The 20,664-nt window shown below is 26.8% G+C and overlaps 1 protein-coding gene across 5 annotated transcripts; it reads right to left on the bottom strand.

The window, feature by feature from the left end:
• Nucleotides 1–559: 559 nt before the first annotated feature.
• LOC119606675 (glycerol-3-phosphate acyltransferase 1, mitochondrial) lies at nucleotides 560–14,608 on the bottom strand. 5 transcript variants are annotated; one of them, XM_037960231.1, is made up of 9 exons: nucleotides 14,178–14,608; nucleotides 12,313–12,964; nucleotides 6,730–6,841; nucleotides 3,931–4,095; nucleotides 3,000–3,869; nucleotides 2,300–2,929; nucleotides 2,076–2,240; nucleotides 1,168–1,513; nucleotides 560–1,096 (listed from the first exon to the last, which is right to left on the bottom strand). In XM_037960231.1, the coding sequence occupies exons 2-9, from the start codon at nucleotides 12,423–12,425 to the stop codon at nucleotides 900–902; spliced, it is 2,598 nt and encodes an 865-aa protein (XP_037816159.1). In that variant the 5' UTR covers nucleotides 12,426–12,964; nucleotides 14,178–14,608; the 3' UTR covers nucleotides 560–899. The 5 variants fall into 5 exon arrangements, with proteins under 5 accessions (XP_037816159.1, XP_037816160.1, XP_037816161.1 ...); XM_037960232.1 differs by having other exon boundaries at nucleotides 14,226–14,608; XM_037960233.1 differs by lacking the exon at nucleotides 14,178–14,608 and adding an exon at nucleotides 13,912–14,066.
• Nucleotides 14,609–20,664: the final 6,056 nt, after the last annotated feature.

The raw sequence follows: 20,664 nt of genomic DNA, 5'->3' as shown, positions 1-20,664 counted from the left end.
TATTTATATACTATATATACATACATACATACTTACTATATGAATTAGTTATAGAGTTGATTTGCAAGAGTTCGTCGTATTTGCTTTGCTGATCATTTGTTTATTTAGAAAAAATGTTGAAAAAAGAAAACAATTCATTCGTATTCGTATTAAGTGTGTCTCACTCATCATTTTCTTTTTCTAAATCCCTCACCACCCTATATTTTCCTGTCCTCTAAAAGCATTTTATTTTTGTTTAAGTCTACAGAAGTAAATATAATAAAAATAAATATATTTTTGCAAAATACAAATAAACAAATTTTGGAAATAGTTTTATTTTATGGGTACCTGGAGTAACCTCTTTAAAAAAAAGTATAAATAAATAAATCAACTTGAATCTTTCGAAATTATTATTTTTTATTCATATATTTATTACAAAATATCTAAATTGTAGAGTATTTCTTTACTTAAATCTTTATAAGATTCATTATATATAAATCTATATAAAAAAAGCATTTCAGTCAGAAAAAATTTCATCATTTTTGGACTAAGAATATGTGGATATACAAAACTCCTGCTCAAAAAAAAAAATGTCATAGATGTTAAATGATTTTAATCATTACGTTTTGTATACAAAATTCTTTTTCTTGTTTTTAGAATAAATTGAACTTTGGCATTTATAATTATATAATTCCTAAATAAACTGTTTTAAACAGTACTTAAAATTATTATAAAAGGAAATGAAAAATACAGGAGAATAAATGAGAGAATGAAAACCAAAAAAAATAAAACGTAATGCAATGAATGAAAATGAAAGAAACAATTTACACAGTGGTTAGGTATGCCTCTTGAAAATGAAATTAAAACGAAAAAAAAAAAGAAAATGATTTTTCAAAATAAAAAATCATCAAACTAAGAACTTAAAAGTAACCATTATTATACAGTGGCACAATATTTGTTATACGTTGTACAATATTTTTCAAAGAATCACGTGACGTTTCGTACAGCGTTCCCAAGGCCAAAAGACGTAAACCACACTGGTTGCTTATCTCAATCACATACCATTTTTCGAGAACTTTTAAACAATTCCTAACAGAATCGGTTGATATGCTTTCAGCTAAAAAGAAAGTTTTTTTTATAGATTATTAAAAATTATCTCAAAGGATTACAATTAGAAAGTAAACTTACCATAAGGACATTTGTGTGTATTAACTTTGTTGTTCAATTCTTTCATGACAAACTTAATAAAGTCTGTTTCTAGCATAGAGTTTTTATAGAGTATGAATAAAGATTCCACCACACATAGATATGTCTGAGCAAATGGTGCCAAAACTTCACATAAAGCCTTTTGTTGCACTATTGTTTCTTTGTTTAAGAATAAATCAGGTTCATCTTGTTCGGCATTCACATAATTATTAGTCAAGACCTCGTTTTCGTCGTCATAATCATCGTCCATATCGTTACTTTCAATATAAGTAGCAATAGCACGAGCCATACGGCGTGTTTCTACAGTACCTTCGGTTTGTTCATCAATCTGCAAATGTTTAGTAAAAGCATTTTTTGAAAAAAAGTTTTTTAAGCTTAACTTATAAAAAAGTTAAACAGTGATATTCTATGAAAGTTAAAAGTTATTTATGAAAAAGTTTTTGTCAAAAAAAGATTTTTATAAAAATATTTTATGAGAAATGCTAATAAAATCTTTTTACGAAAAACGATAATAAAAGCTTTTTTATGAGAAAAGCTAATACAAGTTTGTTATGAAAAAGATAATAAAAGCTTATTATGAAAAAGCTAATAAAAGCATTTAACAAAAAAGCTAAAAAATAATTGTATGAAAAAAGCTTTTGATAAAAAACTATAAAAAGCTTTTTATGAAAAAAGCCAAAAAAAGCTTTATATAAAAAATCTAATTAAAGTTTTTTATAGAAAAATTTAATAAAATATTTTTATTAAAAAAGCTAACAAAAGCTTTTAACAAAAAAGCTAAAAAAGTTTTTTGTAAAAAATCTAACCAAAGCTTTTTATGAAAAAAGTTAACAAAATCTTTTTATGAACAAAGCTAACCAAAGTTTTTACAAAGTTTAAAAAAAACTCACCTGTGCCGGTTTAATTAAGTTCTGCATTAATAATTCGTCTAAGGCTGTTTCGAGCATATTTTCCAAATTTTGTGTAGGTTTGTTAAGAATGTATTCATAACGATAAACTTCACAATTCTCCAAGGCGGTTTCTATTAACTTTTTGCGTGAAATACCAGGCCCATTCTATAAATATTTATAATTTTAATAAACTTTACAAATAAAATATTTATAAAACCAAATACCTTTTTAAACTGTTCCTCATTAACTTGTGATTTCTTGGGCAACAAGGCATGGAACGTTGTCAATACAATAGACTGCAGAGCAAAGTGTGGCGTTAGCATATTCGAATAGTAGGCCAATTCTATCCAACTCTCAATACTGCCCTTGGGACGTATAATCACTTCGCCAATATCATTTTTAGCTCTTTGTACTAGTTCTTCACCCAATAAATCGGTGGCATAATTAATAATATGTACTGAATCTCCGGAGAAACCGAGATCTTTGCGTCCCTTTAAAGTGCTACGCAAATCATCTAGACCTTTGGCAATTTCGTGCGGTGTAGCTCCATGACGATAGCGTGTTAGAAGTAAAAATGCTAAAGCATTCGTTGACATAACTGAAGTAGCGGCAGCACAATCGAAAACAACTTGTCGTGAAATACTGTCAATTAGGTTGCGATGTTCTTCACACACGACATCGGTGCCGTAAAGAGAAGAGGTAGATTGGTTGTGTTGTAGGGTGCGAGCAGATGGTTTATAGATCTTTAGCGTGCCATCCTCTTTGGCGATTTTATTGTACGATTGTACTAACTCTTTGATTGAGTAGGGTTCATTGAAATCGATGCGCATTAAACCGTATTTTGAGTTGAGGGCCTTAAATATGATGAATAGAAAATTTTAGTTAGAACAGTCATCTTAACATGAGCAATATATCAACACTTACCTTCCATATGCCCGCTATGGCATTTCCAAACGATTCTGGCACTTTCTTTTCACCCTTTTGTTCGCGCACAAAATTACCATCGACAATTTTCTCGTAGTTTACAGACACCGGCACCAGCAATGCATCCGGTATGCTACGGTCCATAAATGCATTAACAATTACCGATAATATGCCACCTTTAGGCATGCAAGGTTTTCCGGTGCGCGTACGTCCTCCCTCAATAAAGAACTCCACATTGTGGCCCATTTTCAAAGCGTGTTGTAAATAAAGATGTAAAATAGCACGATACAGTATATCCTTTTTGCCTACTACAGGATCAATTTTACGTTTAATAAAAAAGGCACCCAAACCTCTTAATAGTTCACCAAATACCGGTATCTGTAAATTATTGCCGGCAGCCACTAGAGGACTGCGTATATCATTGTTGGTTAAAATGAACGTAACCATTATATAATCTAAATGACTGCGATGCAAAGGCAAGAATATTAGTGGTATACCAGGAGCTTTTTCAGAGGCAGCTTTTAACATTTCAATTTGTTGGGTATGCGTGACCACACCGGATAGGAAACAGGGCAAGAGTTTGTACAACAACCAAGAAGTAAAAGCCAATAAAAAGTTATTGAGTGTAGAACGCATGTCCTTTAATATGGAAATGGCTCTTCGTTCCTGACGATTTATGATATTTTGATAATCTTGACTATCATCCTGTTCCGACGGCGACTTTGAGCCAACAGCATTCGTTTTTTTGTTGTCATTGAGATCTTCATTTTCTGCGCATTCCTTGAGTAATTGTTGTTCGCGCAAAATTTGTTCTGCTGCCTGTTTAATGGCTCTTTGCAATATGGGATCTTTTTGTACTAATGACGAAACCTTTAATTAAACAAATTTAAATCAAGATATTTAACATTTTTATTAAAATTAAACTACACACCTGTGGATATTGAAATTTTTTACTGCGTTTTGCTTGTGCCACATATGGAAAATAGACACCCCAATCAAAGATCGAATTGTAAGGTTTCCGTCCGGAATGTGGTGTCAATTCCAGCATATTCTGTGTACCAACACCATGTGCCAAAGCATTTTCCCGTTTTGGTTCCTAAAAAATATTAAACAAAAAATGATGTAACATGTGTATGTGCAATTTGTTCATTCATCTACATATTAGAAGATTCCCCCGTCTGGCGTTTATTTATGCCTTAAGAAGACACAATTATTTATTTATATATTTATCTCTCTATACTTAAGTATATCTACTTATATTTATATGTGCGAAAAATTCTTTTTATAAATGAAAAAAGCACACACACCTCAAACCATCCACGGGTACGTATAACCTGCTCAAGCATATTTTTATTACTATTCTTATGCACTTTTTTCTCCACACTATATTAAAACACTTTTCTTTTTGTTGTTGCTACTACTACACAAAATCGAATTTATTAATTTTTTTTTATTTTTATTTAATTTCCAGCAAAAGGTTCACATTTCCATTATGATAATATTTGTTTGTAGAAAAATCCAATTTGAATACACTAGAAAAGACTAAATGCAGTGATAAAATAAAGAAAACGTGCAAAATTTACCGCAAATTGCAAAATCAAAACAAAAATAAACAATAAAAAATGCCAAAAAAGTGATGCCAGATGGGAAAAGTGAGGAGTGTTCTGTATTTTGTTGACAAGTGGTAACATTAATAAGGAGAGCCAATAGGAAATCTAGAGAAATTTAATAAATATCAGGGAAATAGTCGAGTTTGATTACACCGTACGACAAAAAGAGAAAAATTTCGTTAGACACGAACCGGATGATATTCGTCTGAAACTAAAATTTAATGGAGAAAAACTGCGTTTTCAGTTTTTCATTTCGTGATCCTGTGTCCTTTTTAAAGGACTTCAAAATTTAAAAAAGTACATGTTTCAAAAAATATTTTAAAATACTTCTACTGATCCAACAATGCCGGATATTTCGAAAATATTTTTTATAATATTTATTTTTTACTGACAGGATAAAAAGATGTCAAAAATGTCTTTTAAAATGTTTATCCTTTAATATCTTTCTATTTCTTACGCAGACGAACGAAGAATTAATTGGGAAAAATTGTTTTAAATAAAATTCCGGTAGCCCGAATTTTCTGAAATTTGGCGGTTGTGCGTACAGCTAATGACAATAAAATACTATGTTCGAATATTCGAAGTTATGTTCGAAAAATTTTTTATGGGTGATAAAAACTAAAAATAAAATTTTCGAAAATTCGAACTTAAGTTCGAAACATTTTTAAAGCCATTAAAACCAGTTCTCGTGGCCCGAATTGTCTGAAATTTGGCAGTCTGGAGTACACTGGATGACACTACAATGCTATGTTGGAATATTTAAAATTAAGTTCGAAAATTCGAAGTAATGTTCGAAAAAATTTTGAAGCTGTTAAAATAATCTCAAAATTGGTGATATTCACAAAAATATAATTTTAGTTCTTTTCGAGGCCAATTTCTTACATTTTCTAATTTCGAAATAATGTTCGAATAAATTTTAAAGCTGTTAAAATTATTTCAAAATCTTGGAGATTCACAAAAATATAATTTTTGTTCCTTTTTCTTACTTTATCCAATTTCAAACAAACAAATTTTGAAACGAATTCGCAGTACGAATAATTTGATTGTGTTCCATTCGACAAATTTACGCAACGAATTTTTGTCGACTAGTTCATCGTGCTATACGAAATTCGTCGTTCGTCCCAATTGTGCGTATACCATTACTGTTTCGAAGCTTTGTATTGAAAAACGATTTTTAAAGACATTTTAATTAAATCAGTAGTATTAATCGACAACCGGTTAAATCGACTTAAGAACTCTTTTAATAATGTGTCCCTTCACATAATTTTGTTATTCTACTTACAAACAACATAATGTCGTAAATTCCTTATTTATATAATAACTTGTAACTTATGTACGTTAGTACTGTAACTAAGAGAAAGGCAAATAGTTCCTGAAAACTATATACCGATACTTAATTCTATTTGTATTGGTATTACTATGAGAAATTAGTTCAAAGGGGTATACCATTATCTGGGTAAAATGTTTATAACCTAGAAATGTTGAAAGTAAAAAACTATTGAAACAACTATTTTTATTATGAGAATTTGTAATTTCTAAGTATAAGGGCTTTACAGAATTAAGAAGATTAATTAAATTGCGTTTAAATAAGTATTACGAAATAAATTCAATGACTTTCTTTATCCTCTTAAACCCCTAGTTAAACCTATCTATAGCTGATTTTAGAAAACATATTTTAGTATAGTGGACTGATTATAAAATAACGTCTAGTCACATTTGAAGATATTTATTTTTTTATTTTTTTATTTATAAAGCTGCATCATTTCTTATACATATTACGATTTAAAATTATCAGTGAAAATATTAAATCATACGTTTTTAATATATAGAAAAATAAACGAAATTATTATTTAATTTTTTTAAAAATATGTGGCAATCATTTACAATTAAGTTATTAAGTAAGTCTGTTCTAAATTTATCTTAAAATCCACCTAAATATCAGTAACGAAATTATATAAAATTTTAAACAACTAACATAACTAACTTAATCTAATGGATTAAATAAGAACAGATATTTAAATGTTCCTTGGGCCCATGAAATACATATATATTTAATTAACAGTATATTTCTCCAAATATAGATTAATAAATAAACTTAATTTCTAAAAGCAAATACTTACCGTTTTCGAACCACTTCTAATAGTTATAAGAAAATCATTTAACAATGATGATCTATAATAGTTTAGATTCAAATTAAGATTGGGAAAAATACCAGCAATAATGGCGGGTGCTCTAAAACGATAAAAATCAATAAAAAAAATCGATTAATATTAAAAAAACATAATTTTTTTTTAGGTTTATTATTAAATTACTAATCGTATGCCAAATAATATATGTCTAATCTCTTTATAATCGGTTTTAAAAAGTACAAGGGTTCTTTGAACTTTACCACCATCCAACAAAGCAAAATAATAAATAATAATATTGCTTTTGTTATAAACAAATAAAAATATTTTTATAAAACTTTATTGTACAATATAATAATTAGGTTATATTAAATAAAACTACTTTAAACATAAATATACAAATTTTTTTAATCAAAATAAAGATAATTTAAATTTAATTTTCAAAACACTTAACTACTAAAGCCCCCCTTTAAAACGAAATTTTAGACAGAAGCGATAATAAATTTCTGGCAAATAATTTCACTAATCGTAATTATAATCTAAATTATTAGAGTGTGATAACGCTTAGATGGGTGAATGGGTCATTAGCCCCTACCACTTGACTACTGTTTAAGCTGTGTGCAAAGTAAGTTTTGAATATGTATGTTTTTGTTTTATTTATTTCGATAATTTATTTGTTTGCAGACACATGCCTCGAAGTGCTGACCTTTATAAGTATTATTTGGTTATATCAGATTCTTTCAATGTTGTGCACCTGTTTTTTTAGACAAAAATCTAATTTGCAATACATATTTCTTATTGCAAAGTCGATATTGGTTATCTTAAAGATAAGCATTTTGTTTGTTGTATTTCCAATCAATATATTTTTGAGTCATAAAATGTGAAAAATTCCTATTAAAAATTATGCCGCAGTTTTGTTTCTTCGTACAAATTGTTTATTTTATTGTGTTGAAAATTTAACCACTTGTGTAGATTTACTTTTTTTAATCTTTTGTAAACTTTGTACTTTAATTTAATAAATATGACTAAATTTTTATTTTGTACTTGCATTATGTTTTTTTTTTTTTTCAATTCCTTTCTTATTATATTACGATTAAGTTAATTTGAACAGTGGGATTATAAAGTATCGATAAATATAATGATTTGAAGTAATTATAATAAATAATATGTGTTTATATTGATTAAACCATTTTAAATTGAAATTAAAATGAGATAATATTTGATAATAATATTTTTGAACTCTCGACACTAGTCCGTTATTCTAACAATAATCAAGGTCCTCTGCCTTGACCGCTATTATAACAACATTTAAATATAAACTAAGCGTTCGGGTTAATATTAAGAAATGTACTGATTAAAAACTAGTTACAGGACTATATCTTTGGAGTGACTGGTATTATGAGACGTACAATTGATAACTTTCAGACATTGACCAGTGATACAACATTGAACAAATCTATAAGAATCTGTTCCATTTATTTTATACGGTTCACAAATCTGGTCCTGGAACCATTTGTTCTAAATTTTTAACAAAAGCAATAAAACTATATCTACCAATATATTTCTTCTTATAAATGGTGTATTGTTGTGTAATAAAATTTTATTGTTATAAACAATTAGAGCCATTATAAATTAATAATTTTTTTATTAAAATCAGATTAACATTTTTAAAAGTTCACATGTAAATCAACACTTAGTAACATTTATAGTAAGATTATTTTTTTAAATTATTGATTAAAACGTTTTTTATTGAGGAAAATTATTTTAAAATTATTTAAAATTTAAATCATACGTAAAAGGAAATGTAAAAATTGAAGTAATTTAGGAATTATATAAGTATGGACAAGTTCTGGATTGCAGCAATTATAAAGTGTTCATTAAAAAACTTTAAACAATAGTTATTTCCGTTATTTATATTTTATTAACGACTTGATTTCTACAATAAAATTTCTTAATTTGTATCGAAACTGTTTTTGAACAAGACCCATAAAACTTACGGGTTTGCACCTAATCTAGGTTTAACGTGATTCGTGATTATAGTCTAGTCTATAGCACTTAATTCGAGTCAAAATTTTTCCAACACAACAGATTTACCAAATATTACGTCCTGAAGTTTGAGAACGCTTATTTTCGGATTTGTTCAAATTTCGTTGATCTGTGTTCCATAACAAATAATTTTTTAATTGAAATCCATTACTAAGTAATTCCTTAAACATTTAAAAATTTGTCTTCATTCATTAGGTGAAAACTTGAATGTAAAATATTTACAATTTGTTTGTTTATTTTATATTTGAATTTAATTAACAAATGTTTAAATCATTCAATACCTGTATGAATTTCATTAAAAATGAATGCAATACTGAATGAACTCAACAATGAATGCTTCCATAAAAAAATATTTGAATAAATCTAAAGAATAAGGTTTCTTGGGAATATTTTTATGAAAGGTAAATATCTCAATTTGTATTAAATATAATTTGTTTTACATATACATACATATATTTAATTATTTTCCAATTAAAACCGGGTCAATTAATAGACCTTTAAATTAAATACATAATTAATACAAAATTAAAAAAAATAAGTAATTATTGTGCCTATTTGTTGTTGCTAAAAATAGTACGTGCCGTTTTTTAAGAATAAAATTATTTTAATGTAACACTATAAAAAACAACGAGGGCAATGGACTTGATTTACAACTGGACTTATATATCAAATGCAAACGAAAAAAAAATTATAAGTACTACTTATATTGTGTATATAATAAAAGTCTTATAAATATTAACTAACAACAAAAAAATAACAATAATAAAAATACAAATTCGTCATAGTTAAACAATGATATGAAAAGGCTTTTGTTACATTTATAAATAAAACATTTGTAAAAGTAATTTTACAATAAATATTACATTTACTACTTGCTTTTGTTAAATTAATGAATTTAAATTTTTTTTATAAATTACAAGAATTGTTAAAATATTGTTGAATATGTTTATGAACAAATTTTAACGGTAATTTTCGTCAAATATTTGATGATGAGAACAAAGCTTAATCATTTTAATGAAAATGTTTTGCTGATTTTACAAAAACTAAAAGTATACTTAAATTGAAAATTAATATAAAACTTTTTTAATCTAATATAAATAATTTTATTACAGATTTTAGAAAAACAATATTAAATTATTTACGTCATTAAATAAGAGAGTGCAGAATATTTTTATTGTTTCAAGATTGACGTGAGTTCTTTTATTGTAATTATTTGTATTGTATAATGAATTGCAATCAATAATTTTTAATTTGCATAATTTTTTAAATAAAATATTTATTAATCTTATTTAATAGGCTAATTTAATTTGCACTAAATATTTATGCAACTTTCGAAAAAAGCGTGTTGATTATTTTATTTTTTTAACTAAGATGCTACGATGTTATTAGATAATTATTTGATTTTTTTAGTAATATTTAAGAATATTTCGTGTAAAATACGAAGTTTTACGAAAGTAAGAAATTATTACATGTTTTTTCGAACATACAATGAAAATAATCCTTGCTTAACTTTACGAAAAAAATAATCGTAACTACTTTTTTGGTAATATTATGATAATTTTGTACATAATACGAAATATTTAATAAAACCCTTTTCGAACTTTACGAAAAGAAATATATACAGAAATTGTTAATTATTTTACGAAAACAATTTCGTTTATTCGTAGCAAAATTATTTCGTGATTTTAAAGAACATTTCTTGTATATTACGAAATAATTTCATTAAAATAAAGTTTCATTCTTTCTTAATATTAAAAAAAAGCGTTTAAAATTTTATAATAATTGTTCGTGCAATAACGCCGACATTTTTGGATGCTATAAAATTTATATAATTTCTTTTAAATTGCCATTTTAATTGTCAAAAAAAACTTTGATGCTAAACCTCGTATTTTTATTTTTAGCTTAAAATTTGAGCTTTGACATAAAATAAAAAATTAATACAAACCGCGTTTGGTTTATGGTTTGTCAAATAATATAAATTACACGTATTTTAATATTTAAAACGTAATTGAATATTTAACTAATTATATTGTAATACTCTACTCTTAATTTATAATAAAAAAACAATTAAAAAGATATAAAACAAAAAAATATGAGCTAAAAATAAACACTTTAAATGCAAAATACGCATTTGACTGGATAATGTTCAAAATTGTAATAAAAAAATTTAGGTCAGTTTTTTTCAAAACTTAAGTACAAATGCTCTTCATAGGTAGAACTATTACTTGTAATTTAAGTATTAGCAATTAAATTATTATTTGTAATTGTAATCTTACTTGTATTTAATTGATAAATTAAATTTTATAAAAAATTAACTGCATTCGTTACTATTACCTTTTCTGAATTGTGTAATTTTGAACTGTTTCGCATTACAATTAAATTTAAATGTAATTGATTATAAATACTTTACTTGTATTTAATTGATAGATTGAAGTTTATACCAAAAAGTAACTGTCAAAGTAATCATTATATTTTTTGCATTCGTTACTATTACTTTTTCTGAATTGTGTAATTTAGTTAGTTAGTTTGAAAGGAGGATGTATATAATTCAAATCCGAAGAAATACACCTAGGCCTCTATCGGGCCTGTTGTGCGCTCCTTAACCAGTGCCTCAGGTGGGAATCGAATCCACCGCCTCTGGTCTACCAGACTAGAACACTAACCACTAACCTACCGGAGGCCACAATTGTGTAATTTAGAACTGTTTTCCATTACAATTGAATGTAATTGGTAATATGTAGTTTAATTACATTGTACATTACAAGTAATTGTAATTGAATATGTAATGAATTACTTAATGTAATCATGACCATTAACCAATAATCGTGTTTTGAAATAATATATTTGTGAATAAAAGTAAATCAAAATCAATTTTAAACTTTTTTATTTTTGAGTTATTTCTGTCTAAAATCAACCGAAAACTGAGCGAAACCCAAGTACAATATTGTTCGAAACCGAAGCAACTTTTATGAGTATGCAAACAATCAAAACTGATTTCAATTTATAATTTTCATTAATTTTTAATTCGGCTTAAAATTTTCGAATTCATCACCTTTTTTAATCAATCTCTGGATGTTTCAAAAGCTTAATTCTTTAATTTCCAAGAGAATTCATTCTTTATGGAATGAGTAAGTGAATGTTTTTTAATTCCTTTTATCATAATTTGAATGAAATTCCGTTTAAAAAAGTTTTAAAAATTTTAAAACAAAATTTTTATTCAATCTATTTCAGTTGTTCATTCAATTTGTAATAGATGGATGAATTTAAAATTATATGGGAATGTTTGCAATTCTTTTTAATTCAATTTGTAATAGATCGAAAAGGATTATTCATTCATTAATGAATGGATTCTTGAAATTAAAGCACAGGAAATAAATACGTTTGAAGAAAGTGTAATAATAATTTCGATATTTTGGTGATTTTTTACAAACCGATTTAAATAGAATTATTTGATTACATTGTGAGAAAAAATTGCTTAAATTTCGACCAATACTGTATACCGTTACAAAAGTAAAATGTTCAAATTCTTACCTGGTCTTAGCATATAACAAATAAAGTAGAAACGCCAATGAGGCCGCTTCAGCACATCCCAACAGAGAGAACTCTAGAGCTCCCTGTAGAAAATTGAAGACTGTTGTTATCATGACGTGGCCGTGCCCAGGAAACGCGGAAAGAGGGGAAGGGAGGATAGGATAGTGGTATGATAGGAGACGGGCGGATTAATATTATAAAAATATTAAATAAAAAGGATTCTAAAACATGAACTTTGTTCGTATTTTTGGGGTGGATAAGAGTATAAAAGGAAACAAGAAAAGTATGTGGAAGAAAAGAATTGTTTTTTGTTGTTGCCGGTTTTATGCTGCAGCTGAGTGTTCGGCTGATGTCTGCTGTTGTTGCTTTATGATTTATATTGTTTATTGTTGTTGTTTTTTTACTGCACTTTGTACTTTAAACTATTTTATTTTTTCAGTAAGTTTTTTATAGTTTTTTTTTGTAATGATTATATGTTTTATTGTGGTTTTTGTTGTTAAAATTTATAGTTATCAAATGTTAAGTTCATTTTTTTCTGCCAGCCCATTGCCGTAGTGCAGGGAATGTTTTTGTTGTTTTAAATTTTTAATAATTCGTTTTTTATTTATTGATAAGAATTAGTGTTTTTGCAGTTGTTGCTATAGTTATCACTCTGCAAAATCAAATTGGAATAAATTGAGATGCTGTTATATTTCATTTTTTTTTTGTATTTTAACTTAAAAGTGCAAAATGTTAAGCCGCAAAAAATCTTTATACACTGTGTTAAATTCGTTTAAATGCGCAGTACATTTTAGTGTGACAGTTCATTGTCATGAGATTTAATTAAAATTGTAATATTTCATTAAAATGTATTTACTTTATTAGATTAAACATTTTACTTGATAAAAGGATGCCGAACTATTTCTATCAATAGAATTGGTTAAAAAATTGTTGAATTCATTTTGGAAATGCAGCGATAAGAATTATAATTTACTGAATTAAAAGCCAGAAATTATTATATAAAAAATAAAAAAATAATTGGGGAACCCATTTTTTCGAAGATTTGATAACCTACTACACAACAACTACATAATTTATACTAATGTAGGGTATCCTTAACCAGCCTGGATCCTTTCTATACATACTTTAATTGTTTAATCCAATAAACTGTTACCTAGAAAATCTCAAACAATCCTGAAACCCTGAACTTGTGTAGGTACACCTAAAATTTTAAACAACAAACCTTAAAAGGTCGCAACTATTTAAACACGTTCTTTAAAAGAACAAAAAAGAAGAAACTTGTATGTTAAACGAATTCCACAGAGTGTATGATGATGGTTGGAAGACGCCAAAATCTGACAACCGCCACCGTATACTATTTTTTTTTTTTTTGTATTTTGTATACATTTGCGTTTTATTTCATTAAATACACAAGAGTATAAAAAATTAAATAAATAAAATAAAATGTATAAAAAATCAGTAGTAGAACAAACTAAAAATGAAAACAAAAAAATATATAAAAATATCGTATGATCGGCAAAATGTTTTTGTTTTGTTTTCATTTTGTAGACGTTTTGTCTTTTTTGTCTTGTTTTTATTTTATTTTTTTATTTATATTACTCTTTAACACTTTGTTGTTGTTGTTTTGCAGTAAATTGCACATGAACACTCATACACACTTTCAAACAAAGTAAAAATGGCAACAACAATAACTGCTCAACATTTATGCAACTTTTAGGATTTGTTTGTAATTTTCTTTCTTCGCAGGAAAGTTAATCAAGTTAAGTTTTTTTTTTTTTTTGTTTTAAATTTATGTGTATAACCAACTATACATACAAATCATAATCATGATTTGTATAAATAACTCTTCTGTAATTTTCTCTTACTGCTTTAACTTAACAACCGGCATGCAAAAATATGTTTAAAACACCAACCATTAATTTGTTTCTCATAAATAGTTATTAACACTTTTTAATTATTTTTTGTCTAATTTTTTGGTTAAATAATTTGTTATACTTTCTTTTACATCACTTCTTTTTTTGTTAATAACAAAAGCAACAAATTAATTTTTTAAAAACACACAAAATATCGTTTTAATTTATTATTGGCCTGTCTGCCTTCACAGACATATTAACCACCACCGTTCCAGACAAGCTTTACGTTTAAAATGTTTGCTTTAGCTCAATAACTCTTGTTTATTAATTAATTTTCAATTAGAATTTATTTATATTTTCTTTTATTTCGCTATTTTTTCACTCTGTGTACGACACGACACATTGTTGTATCTTCTACTACGTCTGATTTACTTCAATTCAATTATAATACAACGACAACAATAAATAATAAAAACCAACAAATTTGTACTCGTACTTATAGTGGAGATCCCAAACACAAAGAGCGCAAAAAATAAAAACCACTTTCTTTGCATATCAGCGCAGTAATGATAATTGCGGTTACAAAAAAGTACTTTTATTTTGTAATACATACTATTTGGTTTAAGTACTAAATGTTCGAATTATATCTGATAGATAGATAGATAGATAGATAGATAGATAGGTAGATAGATAGATAGATAGATAGATAGATAGATAGATAGATAGATAGATAGATAGATAGATAGATAGATAGATAGATAGATAGATAGATAGATAGATAGATAGATAGATAGATAGATAGATAGATAGATAGATAGATAGATAGATAGGTAGATAGATAGATAGATAGATAGATAGATAGATAGATAGATAGATAGATAGATAGATAGATAGATAGATAGATAGATAGATAGATAGATAGATAGATAGATAGATAGATAGATAGATAGATAGATAGATAGATAGATAGATAGATAGATAGATAGATAGATAGATAGATAGATAGATAGATAGATAGATAGATAGATAGATAGATAGATAGATAGATAGATAGATAGATAGATAGATAGATAGATAGATAGATAGACAGATAGATAGAGATAGATAGATAGAGATAGATAGATAGATAGATAGATAGATAGAGATAGATAGATAGATAGATAGATAGATATAGTTAGGTAGGTAGATAGATAGATAGATAGATAGATAGATAGATAGATAGATAGATAGATAGATAGATAGATAGATAGATAGATAGATAGATAGATAGATAGATAGATAGATAGATAGATAGATAGATAGATAGATAGATAGATAGATAGAGAGATAATAGATAGATAGATAGATAGATAGATAGATAGATAGATAGATAGATAGATAGATAGATAGATAGATAGATAGATAGATAGATAGATAGATAGATAGATAGATAGATAGATAGATAGATAGATAGATAGATAGATAGATAGATAGATAGATAGATAGATAGATAGATAGATAGATAGATAGATAGATAGATAGATAGATAGATAGATAGATAGATAGATAGATAGATAGATAGATAGATAGATAGATAGATAGATAGATAGATAGATAGATAGATAGATAGATAGATAGATAGATAGATAGATAGATAGATAGATAGATAGATAGATAGATAGATAGATAGATAGATAGATAGATAGATAGATAGATAGATAGATAGATAGATAGATAGATAGATAGATAGATAGATAGATAGATAGATAGATAGATAGATAGATAGATAGATAGATATACATATTAATGGATGAGTGGAAAAAAATTTATAGACAAATTTAAAAATTGATTTTTATTGAAAATCTACTTTCTTTTAAAAAAATCAATTTCGCAAACTTTTGGCCATGTTTTCACGTTTAATGTAATAAAGTACTTTCAGTTCGTAATCATCATCCCATACAATAAAACATTTATTTTTTCCATTCCCATTACGACTCTCTTTTAAATCTTTTACTCTCTCATATCTTTTACTTATTTTTAATTGATTAATACTAGTACTAAGTACTAAGGTAACGTGGGTTGTGTACAGAATAATCAAAATGTATTTGCACGAGTTTGTTTTTGTCTTTCTATTATATTTTCATCATCATCAGAACATACCCACGACGACAACATAAAATCGAATAGAATACATTGTATGTTGTACATTCGAGAGATTTTGATAAGGAAAAATACATATTGATAATGAAAAAATTTATGATGTTGGTGTGAAGAACATTTAAATTAATTCATAGAGTTTTTGTCGGTCATAGGCTTTCTTTTTTATTAAAATAATTTCCTTTTCGCACAGCTTCTTAAAATTTTGTATGGTTTCTCCTGTGTTATCTGTATAAATGGCATAAAAATTACTCTTTTTGTTTTCATCTCTCTTTGTATTTAAAATACAAATATGTATGAAAATTTGTATTTCAGTTTATTTTTAATGGAAAATTACTTAAATATTTTTGTTGGATGTTGCAGATCTACTATGTATGTATGTACTTCGTGATGCATAAAGAGAATAAATACATTCATACTGTAATTGCTTTGTAATTACTTTATGCAAAATATATAAACAACAAAGTTTAAAGATTTCAAGATCAATGTTTTTATTTTCTTCTGACATACTAAAATTAGATTTGTATTTTACATATTTGTAAGGGAGTTTATTCCAATATAAAGTATTTTACTATTCGTCTATTATCTATTAAATGAAACGTATACTTATTTGATTTTAATTAGAAATTTAATTATTAATCATACGCCATATAATGATGACATATGGCCTGTTATTTTTTGGGGAAAATTTTCGAAATCATTAAAAATTCAAATAATAAATACAACATTCATATCATAAATCAATTTATTTAAAAACTACATTAAATTAAAACTAATCTTTGATTATTTTTTAAATATTAGACGGTAAATTTTAAATACAATTAAAATAAGTACCTAAAAATTTTAGAGAAAATTTAGTAAAAACAAATTATATCGCTACATACATATACTTTTCGAAAAAAGTCGAAAAAAGTCGAAAAGTCGGAAAAAGTCGAAAAGTCGGAAAAAGTCGAAAAGTCGAAAAAAGTCGAAAAGTCGAAAATAGTCGAAAATTTTAAAAAAGTGGAAAAGAGGTCAAAAACTCTAAAATAGTCGGAAAAACTCGAAAAAAGTAAAAAATAGTCGAAAAAAGTCGAAATAAGTCGAAAATAGTCAAAAAGTCGTAAAAAATCGAAAAGTCGAAAAGTCGGAAAGAGTCGAAAAGTTGAAAAAAGTCGGAAAAAGTCGAAAAAAGTCGAAAAGTCGAAAAAAGTCGAAAAGTCGAAAAAAGTCGGAAAAAGTCGAAAAAAGTCGGAAAAAGTCGAATAGTCGGAAAAAGTCGAAAAGTCGACCATTTATAAAATACTAAAAGTCGAAAAGTCTAAAAGTCGACTTTTAAATAAATGAAAAAGGTCGAAAAGTCGAAAAATCGACTTTTCATAAAATGGAAAAAGTCGAAAGGTCGAAAAGTCGACTTTTAACTAAATGCAAAAAGTCGAAAAGTCGACTTTTCGTTTCAACTATAGAACCCTAGTTACGATCGTAATGCAGAATACACACAATCGTTAAGCATTGAAACAAAATGGAAATGCTTCTTCTTTTTCATACGATTCCGTTTCTTGTTGGAATAGAAATTTTCGATCGTAGCGTAACTGAATGCGGAAACGTAATCGAAATGTTGCATAGGGGTGATTATATAAATTTTGAAAGCTTAAATATGTATACCCTTCTCACGAAGGTGGAGGGTTAATAAAAGAGTTGCACAGAATTTCATTCCAAACGGAAGTGGAATTATGTTCGTATTTTGCTAAAACAAATCCACCTTTTTCAAAATGGATTTGATATTTGTTTGTAATTAATACATTTTTCTCACATTTTTATATCCTTCACATTTATGAGAAGGGTATATCGTCGCCTGAAACGCAAACGGCCCAAACTAACCAAAAATTCAAAATCGATTTTATTGTTGATTCTAATGTATTGCATCAAAACAAATGTCCACTCCTCCAACCAAAATTATCGATATTATTGACAAAATACAAAAGGCCCTATCTACAAAAACATTTAAATGTTGAAGGTAAAAAGTCCAATATATCCATTTTTATATACGCCATTGTCAACTATCATAACAAAGTATAGGTTTCACTATTAAACAATTTATTTAATTACTACAAACAATTCGCGCTGATAGAAACAAACTTTTCAATTTAAATAGTTTTTTGCACCTCCAGTAAAATTTTTAAAATGTTAGATATTACCGTTTGCGTTTTAGCTGACGATATACATACAGTATTGTTCGAAACCTAAGCAACTTTTTTTGGCATTGTATACAAAGTGCTATATTTTCTATTTTAATTGATTTATTCAAAATTATATAATTGATAATAATAATATTATGTGTCTACATTATAATAACAACAACAAAAGTTTAAATCCATTTCGCTGTGAGTTATAAGAAAATAATAACTGAATTAACTCCATAAATAGCTGTTCGAAACTGAAGCAACTTTTTGATCTTCATATGAAAATCTTTGATCCTTTTGAGTTCCAAACACATTTATGGAATAGATTAGTTACTAGTGTAGTTCGTAATGAATCCCAATCGGATTTTAAGCCACTCGCCAGCTGTAATGTTTTCTAAAACCGCGAGTTTCAATGTACTTAATCCTTTGGTTTATTTTGTTGGCCAAAAATGTCCCAGAAAGTAAAACAATCCAATTTATTTGTATTTCAACATCAGGACTTACTCTACTCACTAAAAATCTTGCCCATAACCTTAATTGTGTGACCTCCATGCTTTTTTAAGTCTTTAATGTACGATGATGTAACCGCATATGAATCCCGCAGTGACATGGCACAGAGTTTACTTAAAGAAATTCGATTTTTTCAAAAATTTTGTACAATTTTGGGTAGAATATTGAAATAGATTACGCAAGACTAATAAAAACAGTTTTATTTACAAACGGGTCCACATTTTCCGTCTTAAATTCAAACAGAGTATGCGAGGCTCAGAGGCTGAAGGAAATATTACAATATACCCTTTTAGTAAAGGCCCAATAATGAATAGAGAGCAAAATTTTAGGGTGTGGCTATGTTTTTTAAAGAGAAGAGTTAGTCCTGATGTTGAAACACAAACAAAGTTGGATTGTTTTTCCTTTTGGGACGTTTTTCGCCAACAAAATGAATCATATGATTGAGTACATCGAACAGATCAACTTACTTTATTGCGATTTTCAGCATGATAATGAACCAAAACCTTTGGCAAAGTTGATCTAAGAGTTGTTATCGGGTAATAGGACCCAAACTCTTTGATTGCTCATCAAAATTTCCTGACTCAAATCCCTTAGAGATGCTGTTCGGCGTTTTGAAGTGCTGTTTCGGAACTCGCCGTTTTAGAAAACATTGAAGGGGCGAATAGCTTAAAATCTGATTGGCTTTCATTACGAACTACACTAGTAACTAATCTATTCCATAAAGGTGTTTGGAACTCAAAGGGACCAAAGATTTGCATAAGAAGATCAAAAAGTTGCTTAAGTTTCGAACAGCTATTTATGGAGTTAATTCAGTTATTATTTTCTTGTAACTCACATCGAAATGGAATTAAAATTTTGTTGTTGTTATTATAATGTAGACACATAATATTATTATTATCAATTATATAATTTTGAATAAATCAATTAAAATAGAAAATATAGCACTTTGTATACAATGCCAAAAAAAGTTGCTTAGGTTTCGAACAATACTGTATATATACGTAAGTTTGTTATACCGTCTGTCTATCTTAACCTATAAACTGTGTAGGTTAAAGGTTAATTAAATTTTGATATTTTTGGGATTTCTCATTGAACCGTATTTATTTCTGAATATTATTCAATAATAATTAAAGAAAATTAATGTATATAGTCCTAAATTTAAAATAATATCGAGAAAAAAAAAATCAAAATTAACCCTTTAAAGCGTTTGGGAACATCAACGTTAACGTTTTTGAAAATTTTGAATTTTTTCCATACACGTTTTTCGTTTTATAAAATTTAAATTAATATTTAATTAAAATTTCCAATAATTCGAATATAATTTTTAAAAAATCGAAAAATTTTATTTTTAAACATTTCTATAAATTCCAAATCTTTATTTTGCAAATTAACTTCGAAAAAATCCTTAACCTTTTTTCGAAAAATTTAAAAATGTTTCGAAACTTATTTTAATAAATTCAGACATTAGGTAATACAAATTCAAAACTTTAAAACATTCGAAAACCAATTTTGAAAATTAAAAAAAAAATTTTGCAATTCGACAACAAATTACAAAATATTCGAACACTATTCTAAAAATTTAGTCGAAAGAAATTTAAAAATGTCGAACCCTTTATATTATTTAGTGAAAAGTAAAAAATTTAAATTCGTTGTGAACAAATTGGGTGTGGCTGACCTTGGTCAAAAAATTA

The sequence above is a fragment of the Lucilia sericata genome, unplaced genomic scaffold (assembly GCF_015586225.1).
Source record: "Lucilia sericata isolate MDLA Ls3-8-SP2 unplaced genomic scaffold, ASM1558622v1 Contig000612F_arrow, whole genome shotgun sequence".
NCBI classification, from domain to species: domain Eukaryota; kingdom Metazoa; phylum Arthropoda; class Insecta; order Diptera; family Calliphoridae; genus Lucilia; species Lucilia sericata.
The sequence above is the reverse complement of the archived record's forward strand: the minus strand, read 5'-3'. Positions and strand labels throughout refer to the sequence as shown.